This window comes from Myotis myotis, unplaced genomic scaffold (assembly GCF_014108235.1).
Source record: "Myotis myotis isolate mMyoMyo1 unplaced genomic scaffold, mMyoMyo1.p scaffold_m19_p_16, whole genome shotgun sequence".
In the NCBI taxonomy this organism is placed as follows: Eukaryota; Metazoa; Chordata; class Mammalia; order Chiroptera; family Vespertilionidae; genus Myotis; species Myotis myotis.
This window is the reverse complement of record NW_023416320.1, coordinates 9,137,414-9,148,323: the sequence shown is the minus strand read 5'-3', so window position 1 is coordinate 9,148,323 and position 10,910 is coordinate 9,137,414. Positions and strand designations below refer to the sequence as shown.

At 54.6% G+C, this 10,910-nt stretch overlaps 1 protein-coding gene across 15 annotated transcripts in view; it reads right to left on the bottom strand.

Annotated features, from left to right (window-relative positions):
- Positions 1–3,136: 3,136 nt before the first annotated feature.
- Positions 3,137–10,910, bottom strand: part of PTDSS1 (phosphatidylserine synthase 1) — a 48,837-nt gene continuing 41,063 nt past the window's right edge. For 14 of the 15 annotated variants that reach the window (XM_036337787.1, XM_036337788.1, XM_036337789.1 and 11 more), the window contains 3 exons: positions 6,167–6,235; positions 5,406–5,475; positions 3,137–4,194 (listed from right to left, as the gene is read on the bottom strand). In XM_036337787.1, coding sequence (XP_036193680.1) covers positions 4,094–4,194; positions 5,406–5,475; positions 6,167–6,235 — 240 coding nt within the window. In that variant the 3' untranslated portion in view covers positions 3,137–4,093. Of the gene's footprint in view, positions 4,195–5,405; positions 5,476–6,166; positions 6,236–10,521; positions 10,662–10,910 lie in introns of those variants that run through there. The other variant, XM_036337796.1, reaches the window with a different exon arrangement.

Genomic DNA, 10,910 nt, shown 5'->3' with positions numbered 1-10,910 from the left:
GTTTCTATTTTCCATTTAATGGCAAACAAACCTCATCTCCTGTGGTTTGTAAAGCCACAGTTCCCTTTACTCAGCATCCGATGGAGACAGGGAACACGGTGTCTGAGGCGCTGGGGAGACTGCGTGGAGGGGCAGGAGGCCAGGCAGCTCAGAGGAACCCTTCCTGCCACCGCTGGGCATGAGGTGCCCGCCAGTGGCAGGCCTTGGGGCAGGGTGTTTTCAGAGCATTCCCGCAGCAAAGGCAACCGATTCACACCTATTCACACCAGCCACAGAGGTTCCAGTCTGAGCCCAGCAGGGCTGAGGCTGGCTGGGTGGTTACAGCAGCTGTGGCAGCAAACCTCTCAGGCAAACCCTGTTTTCTGAATGACGTTCCTGTCCCCATTGCGTTTATCAGAAGGGGGCGGATTTGCCAACGCCCGTCTCCCTGCTCCAAGAGATGATGCTGGGACTTGCGAGTCCCTTGTGCCAGCAGTGCGGGCGGGAAGCGTGCCTGTCACACCCTCCACCAGGCCAGTTTCACCCTGAGTATTAAGATGTATAAACTAAGCTCAGTCCTGAGCTGTGGGGCTACGTGGACCTGCTGCACATCCTTGAGTGTTAGATTCTGACGGCAAACATCTCAGGTCAGACAGCTTCCAAACCCGCCCAACTGAGGCACAGAGGGAAGTCCAGGCAGACCCAGTCACGGTGAGCCTCTGAAATGGATGACAGGCAGTCTTCAGGAAGCAGGAGGCAAGGGGGACTTTACCTCTTAGCATCCCTACAAACTAAAAAGTCACAGCCCACCTTTTGTAGACACTCATAATTCCTTTAAGTTCACAGAAGATGGCAAAATAAAAAAGCCGTATGTATTGCATCAAAGATAATTCCGAAGTTCAATTAAAATTTTACTTCATCTGCAATGGTTGTAGCATTGTCACCTGTGATTGTTGTGGCATCAGTTTTAGAATAAAATGTGACACGGGGAAGAGCTGTGAATATCTAATTATGGGCAAGCCGACTGCGGCAGAGTGGTCCTCGCCATGACTAAGGCTGACCCCGTGAGAACAAAATCCCACACCTAATTCTTTCAGTGAACACACCTGAAGGAGAGGTGGGTTTGCAATGAAATCCCGATGAACTTAGAAGTCTTGGCTGACCTTGATTTTAACCATATAAATGGGAGATATTCCAGACTGCAACAGGCTGCCTGTGGGATTCCCAGTCTTCCTAACAATCACAAGGCTCCACGGGAAGCCCGCCTGCCGAACTGTGTCAGCCAGGAGTTCCCCCAGCGGAACTCGAAGGGCACGCAAGTGAGATCCGCGATTGAAGTGCTCGCTTCAGTCTGGCTTTCAATGGGTTTCTTCCTTTCCACCTCGCGTCTGGCCTTCCTCTCTGTGTCCAACCTCCCGCGGCGAGGGCCTGCCTGCGTGCACTATTGTACACAGAACAGCGGGTCCATCCCAGAGGCGGAGTCTTGACAAGAGGCATCACTTAGAAGGGCCTCGAAGCGGCTTCGGCGGGAGATCCACAGGTGCAGAGAATCTTATTTTATTTCTCCTGGGTGGCTACTGCCCGCACAAGTCCTAGCGCAAATAAGACTGGCATTTACAGGATGTCTTTTATCATCGAAATGTTCAACGGGTCAATGAAACGTCCGGCTTCGCAGAGGGAGCAGTTTGGCTCCGGCTTTCACAAATGGGAAACAGACAGAAAAGCCGGGAGAGGCCACGGAAAGACCCACAATGACAAGAAGGGAAAAGCATCTAACGCTCAGGGCAATGCTACTTAAGGAGAAAAATACATACAACATTCTTCCTGAATTCCGTCTAAAATAGTGGGCTTTTGGGAGGACAGTTTGTAAATGACGAGCGTGTGCTGATTTGCAAATAATGTCCCATATTAAATGAGGTCTCTGAAACATGCATTCCATTTCCACCAGTGTGAGGCCCATTGCCATGGAAACGGGTGGGGAAAGCAGGCCAAACGCACAGTATGGCTTCCAGGAGGAAGGGGGCTGTGGGGCTGGCCGGTCATGGAGAGCACCGGCCTTGTGACCACTGGAGTCGGGAGTGCTTACGGAAAGGGGTTGGGAAAAGCTTAGACTCCAAGAAAAGGCGTGGAGAGCGTCTGAGGACTTCCCTGGCCGGTTCGTACAGGCCGCGGAGGGACAACGGTCCCGTGTGCACTGGCTTTCTGCACAGCCCACAGGAAAGGCAGGGTCACCCCCTGTGCCAACAGGTGCCTCTCCCTGGCTTCTCAGGTGGGGCCGAGCTATCCACCAGCTCACAACCAGCCAGGGCGTGAAGGCGCGGGGCCCGACTCCCCCGGAAACAGACTTGCAAACTCTGAAGTGGCCCCGGAGAGGAGGAGGGCGGAGGCAGGCATGTGCAGGAGACACAGAAGCACTCGGTGCCCGATGGCAAAGTGCGGGGCAAACAAATGCACTACATTCAACGGCCACACTGTTTCCTCCCCGCCCGTCTCCCAAAGGCCTGCTGGCTGGGTTCTAACAGTGCCGTGGGCGCATTTATTCTCTTTTCATGTTTTTAATTGATTTTTAGAGAAAGAGGAGGGGAGAGGGAGATTGAAACATTGACTAACATGAACCGGCTGCCTCCCGCACACCCCCTACTGGGGATGGAGCCCACAACTGGGCATGTGCCCTGAGGAACCCAACCAGAAACCCCCTTGGTTTATGGGCCAATGCTCAACCACCGAGCCACACCAGCCGGGCCGGTGGGCGCATTTCTGAGACAAGCAGCTCGCTGCCTCTCCTCGGTGCTCCCATGGCCGCTGCTCACACAGCGCACGCAGCCCGAGCGGCGGCCCTTCCTCACTGACCCTCAACCAAGCGGCCGCCAGAGGCCGGGTCACAGGCTGTGACCCGGCGTGCATGACTCACTGAACCCCTTCACCCTGGATTCTTCTGCAGAAAAAGAAAAACATGACACTTCCATGGGTAGAGATTGCCTTAAAGGGAGAAAAGACATCGAAACCTCGGTGCTCTGTGAAAGGAGGGAACCAAAGGCCTGCTTTCAGCGGCTTTCTGTACATCTACATAAAACACTGACAGTCACAACCTCCCAGAGTCCCCAGAAAACACACCGATTGCTGGGAAGCGGTGGGAAAGACCAGCGGGAGGCAGAGGAATGAGCACCTGGCAGACAGGTCTTGGACAGGCTTTAATGTGGGCTGTTTGACTGGGAACAGGAGCCGCCAGAGGCGCGGAGCTGTGGGGAGAGCACTCCGGAGCATGGCGTGGAGAAGGGCAACTCACCAGCACCTCACAGGGAGCAAAAGACAGTGTCACAACACGCCACGGAGGAAGGAAACGAAACGTAAAGGCACCTGGCTGTGGGGGGCGAGCGCGGCCCCTCCAGCAGGTCCACGGAGCGCACTGTGGTGAGTGTGGACAGTGAGGGTCCGACTGGGACAAACCGGTTCTGATCCGAAGCCCAGGCTCCTGCGCAGGCCGCTAACCTTTCCCCAGATTGGGTCACACCTGCTGGGTGGGTTCAGGCCACAAAGGGGGACGAGGCTGGCTGCACAATAACGCAAAAGCCCTCCTTTTCCTTTGTCTAGAAGAGAGGGGGCCTCCCCCGTTCAGCTCCAGCAGTGGCTTCTGAAGGTGGTTAAGCAGCGTGACTTAAAAACAAATAACAACAAAATAAAATACAGACAAGCGGCCTGAGTGTAAACCAATCGGATGGAGAGGCAGATTCCTAACACCTGGGGCCGTGCACCGCTCTACGGCCAACGCCCTGGCGAGCGAAGTTTCCCCAGTGCCCACAGGACTCGCCCGCGCACGCGGCTCTTGGCGGCTGTGAGGACAGCGACCTTTTCCTTCCAACACGTCCTGCTTGCTACTGGTGACCGCATGCCAAGTGCTGACCTTGAAGAGACCCGCCTTGGCAAAGGGCCCCAGGCAGTGCCTGCCTGCTGTGGCCGGTCTGTGGGAAAGACTGCACCCTCAGATGATGACACCCCCCGAGTCCCCTCTCCTCCTCCCGTCCGCACTGTCCGTGTCGCCCTCTCGCGGGAGGTGCAATGGCTCCGCTTCCCTCGGTCCTAGGCACGCTCCGGAACACGCGGATTAACCAGGTCTTCATTTCTTCCCAACGCCGTTGGTGACTTTTGACTTGGAATGCCGGTTCCTTCTTCTGGAAGAATGGCTCTCGTTGTTGCCTGGATGCCTGTCTTCAGAACCTGGTCAAAGGAACCGGTACAGGTCACTGTCACCGTGGGCGCTGGGGTCACCGTGGGCACTGGGGTTCCCGGGCTCACTCAGATTTGCAGCTGCCCAGCTGCCCTAGGCCTGTGGGTGAAGTGCAGGCTCTTCCACTGATCCTTGTGCGCCACCTAGTGGCCTCATTAATATACGAAGGCACAGCAGGGACACCCCAGAGCTGAGCCCACAGTGACCCTCACTGCTGGGTGGATTCAGGCCATAAAGGGGGATGAGGTTGGCTGCACAGTAACGCAAAAGCCCTCCTTTCCCTTTGTCTAGAAGAGAGGGGGCCTTTCCCAGTTCAGCTTCAGCTGGTGCCTGGGAAGGCAGGGCACACAGCCTGGGGGGAATGGGCTGGCATCCCCTAGAAGGATGTGCAGGGTGAATGGTGATGGGAACCAGAAGTGAGCGTACAAATGAAATCAAAGCACAAGGGAGGGGCAATGAGAATGGAAACCATGTCAATGGGGGTGCTGGCAATGCAGCAGCGGAGTGTATGCCAGTGTCTCCCCCAGGGAGAGCTCGGAGAGGCTTGACCCCAAAAGAACTCGGGGGGCAACCAGGATACTGCACCTTCCTCTCCCCGGCCCACTGCATTCTGGGCCATTCTCAGAGCTAAAACTCAGCCTCTGGCTTATTTCTCTCCTTCAGTCAGGCCTCCCAGTGGGCTCATAGTGGAGTGTCCTCAGTGTCATTACTTCATGTCCCTAATTCTTTAAAATAACCAGGTGGCCCCAAATCTTCCCCGAACGCTCCTTGGAGAGAGGCCAGCGGGAGATCCCTGACTTCACCACTGAAATCCCTCTCCCACTGGCCTGCCTCTGGGGTAAAGGGGTCCATCCATCTACCCCTTCGGCATACAGTCCTTCCTAACCCTCTCACTCAGGACAAAGCCGGGAGAAGAACACTCCTGGCAGGAAGCTGGAGCTATGCGGGCCTGGTGACGTCTGCCTGCCTCAGAAGAGGCAGAACTGGCGGTGCCTCTTCTTAAGCAAGTTTCCGGGGCAGATCCTACGAGCACGTGGCATGTTTTCTTAGAAGGCACGGAGGCACGCGATGAGTAAGCTTGAGACCCTTCAGGGCACATGCTTATCAACAGGCAGAAGCGAAATACTGACTCAGTTTCCTTACTGGGCCTTGGGAAGGGCAGGAGCCAGTAAAGTTTAAACAGTGAGCAAAGAAGAGATACCTTTTGTCCCTTTCCCGTGAGGCCAGGAAATATCTGGGCTGTAGCTGCCGTCTTCACACTCGGAGAAGGTCTGGGGAGAGAGGCGGGCAGGCTTAGTGAGGAATCTGCAGTCCTCCCTGGGAAGACATGGCGGGCAAGCAAGCGACAGGCTCTGCCCTCCCCCAGCGGCTCGGGTCACCCCACCCCACGCCAGGACCTCCTCGCGCTTCTATTTCTCAGCCAAGGTCCTCTCCCAGGTGATGCAGAATACGCTTCTAGAAAGTACCTTTAGTTCCTTAGACTCAAGGTATGAATAAAGGGCGAAGATGTTATTTTTTAAAAAATTACAGTTGACAAGACTGCTATAGCGCTTTAAGCCCGCACACATCCATTCTCTCGTTAATCCTCGTGTCTACTCGAGGTGGGCAGGCAGGCGTTTTGCAAGGAGAATCCCAGGCTGGGGCACGGAGAAGGCCGGGACAAAGTGGAAGGGCTGGGAATAAGAGGCAGCCTTCCCCAAAGCAATCCAGGCCCTTCCCACAACGCTTTAGCAAACAATTAAGTTCTAAACCTCTCACAAAAGGAGGATAAATACTCTGACTATGGAACAAGGAGTGACAAGCATAGACAGCCACCGATAGGGAGTGAATGCTGGGCTGGTTCAGTTTCTACAGGGTGGGGCCGCAGCGTGTTCCCCAGGAACCGGCGCTGGGCTCCGCTCAGCTGCCCTGACCACGGGGACCACGGTGACCACGGGGACCACAGCCTCTGCCCCGCCGTACCTTTCCCCGGTGACCACAGTGCTCCGCGTACCACACCATGCCGTACAGGCACAGGAAGGTGGTGAAAGCCTGCAAGGGAAACAGCACATTTCATCGACATTGTTGCACAAACCCCACGCCCCAGAACTCTGGGTGTCCACGGGAATTCACACAAGGCACTGGACGCGCTCCGGCCACCTCCCCTGGGATGGGGCGAGATGAGCCCGCAGAGGAGCTGGGAGCATCGCTGAGGCTTTTGCCAAGAAGTTTCGCGAGCAGCTCCGACTGGTGGCTGCACTAGCAGAACACAAGCCGTGTTTGGACGCGGGATAAGCGGGAGGCGGTTCTGAGCGACCGGGTTCTGCTCAAGAGGATGCAGGGTTCGCCACAGGCCACCCTGTCCCCTCCACCCCGGGGGGAGATGGAAGGATCCATCTGTCGCCGTCCAAGGGGAAGAGGACTTCTGCACAAAGGGCAGTTTCGTTGTCTGGGCCCCAGTCTGGAGGGCATTCGGGACAAACAGCCCCTGTGTTGGGGACGGAACACGCAGGACGCTGCTGCCCGGCTCTGCACAGCCTTCTGGTGCTGCTTAGCCTCAGTGGCCCACGCTGACCCCGGTTCTGGTGGCTGTTGATTTTGCTGTTTGGGTAGACAGGCAAGTCAAGGGGAACTAAAAATGCCCTGTACACTCCTCAGTGAGGCGAGAAGGGGAAAACTGACACCCTACTTCCCCAGCATCCCCACGCACCCTGCACCACACCCTGCATTATACCCTAACTGAAGGGAAGAGCAGCTTCTACAGGAACCCAGAGTCTAAAAATGGCCACAGAACAAAGCCAGGGAAGCCCCTGGCCGCCTAGCCTGAGTGATCCTGAGTGATGGCGGAGAGAGGGGAGAGAGGAGAGGGGCCGTGTGCCTGGAGAGTGAGGACAGGTGAGCCCGGCCAGATCCTTCAGCACCTGCAGGCGCCCCCTGATGGCAGGTGGATCAGCCTGCACCTCACGACTGCGCACTCCCACTACTTCTTCAGGCAGAAAGCCTAGCTTCAGGCACCGCTCTCACCGCCCGCCTCCTGCCTAACCTCACCTTCCTGCCCAGGACCTAGCACCTCGGCCCAACGTGGGAACAGGTGTGGCTTCATGGGGGAGCCTTCGCTTCTTGAGGAATGCTTTCCGTTCTTTCTAAGAATCACAACTTTAGGTCTATAAGGGTCACCCCACAGATCATTAATTTCAAGCCCCCTCCTTTCACACAAGAGGAATGAACGTGGCCCTGAGGAGGACACAGCTAGTGTGTGGTGGAACTGGGGCCGGAGCACAGGCCTACGGATACCCCCATCCCGGGGCAGGGATGGCTGTCGGGATAAAGAGGGCTTCATGCCACACATCTTCGCATCTCTCCCCACTCATCCCTCCACTCAGCCAGCCCCAGAGCGGAAAGCACCATAGGAACGCCAATAACCACAGCATCCGCCCTGCCCAGTCGGGAGGGAGGAGCCAGGGCGGGAGGCAGGGCTGGGAAATCTGCAGGCAGCTGGTGGCTTAGCCCCGCCCGGCTCCTGTAAGTTACCGACATTTACTAAGTGTCTGTGAGAGAAGAGCCCGACTGGCCTCTCCCCAGATCAGGGAAGTGGGAAGAGCAGCCTGGAGGAGAGGACATGACACACACAGGACGTCAGTCCATTTACACTAAATCCACATGCAAGCTGGCATCCACCTATAGATTTGAGGCATAAAAAAAAAAAGGCTCAGATTCCCCATCAAAAAATTAGGCAATGAATGAATGTATTAAAATTATAAAAGAAAAACTTCTTCTCATCTTTACCATATGCTAGCACACACTCAGATTTCTAACATACACCACCCACTGAATGGACCACCTTCAAGATTAGAAAAGAGTGGGTGAGACCAGAGGATTTGCAGTGTATTGGCCTATGTATGTGCGAGGTCCTTTCCAAGGAGCAAAACAGGCCGTCCTACGCTTCACGGGGTGGGGGGGGGGGGGCTTTGGGGAGGATGGGTCCCACCTCCCCAGACCAGTCGGTGGCTGTGCAGTGGGGGCGGGGAGGCGGGCCAGAGAAAGGTCACTCCACTAGGCCAATGGGAAGTGAGGGCTGCGCTGTCACTTCGAATTTTGTCCACCAGAGGGCAGGTGCGAGAGGCTCTTCTGCTTCAGTCCCCAGCCCCACCCCCACCTCTGGGAGGGCAGCTCAGCAGACAGCTCTGCAGGGGGCAGGCTGAGTGGGCGGGAGGTGAGCTTACCAGCACAGTCACCACACAAAGAGCCCACTGTGGCTGCCCAACTTACCACTTCACCTGGTACAAAAGGCCCGTTTCACACCTTCCCAGGAGACAAAAGCTTATAATTTGGGGTTTGCAATCACACCTGTGGAAATCTAGGCAAGTACCCACTTAAAATGTCAAGGCCTAAATTTAAAACAGCAATTGTACAGATTTTGTTTAAAGAAAGGAAATAAAATAAGAAAGAGAAGAAAAATATGCAGGATGAGAGCCAAGGCTGTGGTGGCGATGAGGGTGTCAAACCCGGCTGGCCTCCAGGTCAGGGCAAGGCAGGTCCCAGCTCCCCGACACTGATGAGACAGACACCCGCTGCGGGCGCTCTGAGCCAGCAGGCGATCTCCTCTCCCCCCTAATCGCTAACCTAAAGTCCAGGTATGTTCTTACCCAGCACGGGGAAGAGGAGGGGCTTCGCTCCTCGCACTCATGTGGGAGGCCTGGTGTGATAACTTCACATTCCTTTACTGAGTCATGTTCACCTCACTCCTCAGTTTGAGATCAATCTCCATCTTTAAAAAAGGCCCTGAGCCCAGCTGGTGGGTTCAGTGGTTTAGCGTTGACCTATGAACCAGGAGGTTACAGTTCAATCCCCGTCAGGGCACGGGCCCGGGTTTGTGGGCTTGATCCCCTGTTGGGGACGGGCAGGAGGCAGCTGATCAATGATGCTCCTCTGATCTGCAGATCCTCCTCCCGCTCTCTCCTCATCATTCTGGGGGGAGGATATATTGTATGATTGGGCCTCAGGCAACAGGGAACAACTCCGTGCAGGGAAAGGGACTGAGACCTGGATTCTGAAGATCGCTCGGTGTGGCGGTGTAGAGGATGGATCTGAAGGGCAGGATGGAGAGAGCATGGGTGTGTAGACGGCTACACAGGCAGAGGGAAGAGGGGGGGGAGCTGGGCCACATGGTTGAGTGACTAGAACCTGGTGACCTGCTGACTAGAGAGTGACAGAAAGGAGCGGGGCACCCAAGGGATGGGAGAGCCGTTCACGGGGACCCCTCACTCATTATCTCCTGGGAGCCTGGCCAACTCCCCACCTCGTACATGCTCTCCCCAGTGCTCCTTCAGCTCTGGGACTTAGCACACGTTACCATCACTCCTTTGTACATATAATTCCCGTCCAGATGTGGAGACCCTTGGAGGGCACCCTCTGCTGCTTACCCTCCGTGTGACTGGGCAAGTGACGAACCTCCCTGTGCCTTTATTCATTCATCAACAACAGAGGGCCAATAGAGTGCCTCCCCTCAATGTGTGGAGCTGTGCAACTCACGAGAAGGGCTGAGAATGGTGTCTGCACAGGGTAAGCACTAATGTCTCACCCCATCATCTATCTGTGGGCGTCCTGCACCAGGTGCAGCGTTGCAGAGCACTCGAGGTGTGAAGGAATCACGAACACGCAGGGACCCTGCTAAGTGAGGGAGATCGATGGGAGGACCAGAGTGCTCCATGTCCTTAATAAGGTCACAATCACAGACACCAATGCAAATCCCAAATCACCAACATAAGGAGGCCTATGGGAAGTGTCAAATAAGTAAAACAGAGAGCAAGTCTCTACAACTTAAAGAGAGACGGATGGGGTCCCTGAAGGTGGGGTGACCAGAGCGGGCTTCCTGGGCACCATCGTGAGGCCACTGATGCAGTGGGGGCCGAGGAGGTGGGGGAGCTGTGCCCGGTTGGCTGGACACCTGCCCCTGCCTCCACTTCTCTGTGTCCCCTCTGGCACCAGGTGAGGTCGGTCAGTCACACCGCAGTTCACACACCGGAGGTCACAGCACTTGTTACAATCTCCACGCACATCTGCACGCTCTCCTAACCAACCCCTGCACCGAGGCTCAATGGGACAGAGTGCGAACTCTGGAGTTTCAGTACAAAGGAAACCATTGTTGTTCAAGTTAAAACAGGACAGAACCAGCTCCAGAAACCCTGGCACAGTTAGAATTTCTCACAAGTAACCCTAAAAATAGAAACCGTGAAAGGCAACAAAAAACACATAAAAATACAAAGTTTAGTCTTGTAAAAAAAAAAAAACAACAAACAAAAAAAAACCTGAATCTGATTAAGCCTCTAGATTCAGCTACCAATTTACAGAAAATATAGAGGACAAAGAAATCTGTTCAATTACATACAGGATGAAATCAGGAAAATCCAGACCGTGGGAAAACCTACAGGACAAAAGAACTGATTTCTTCAACAAGGAAACTGCAAAGGTGAGAGAGCTAGAGATAGAAGGGAATTATAAATTGAAAGAGACTTAAGAGGCATGCCAACAATTGTAAAGGGTGGGTACTGATTCAAATACATTTTCCTAATACAAAATTTAAGAATATGCTAGTAATCCGAACTTTGATTAGATATTTGATAATGTTAAGGAATTATTGTTAATGCTTTTTCAAATGTGATAATGATATGGTGGTTGCATTAAACAAAAACAAAACAAAAAAAGCAATTTTTTCTTCTTTTAGAGA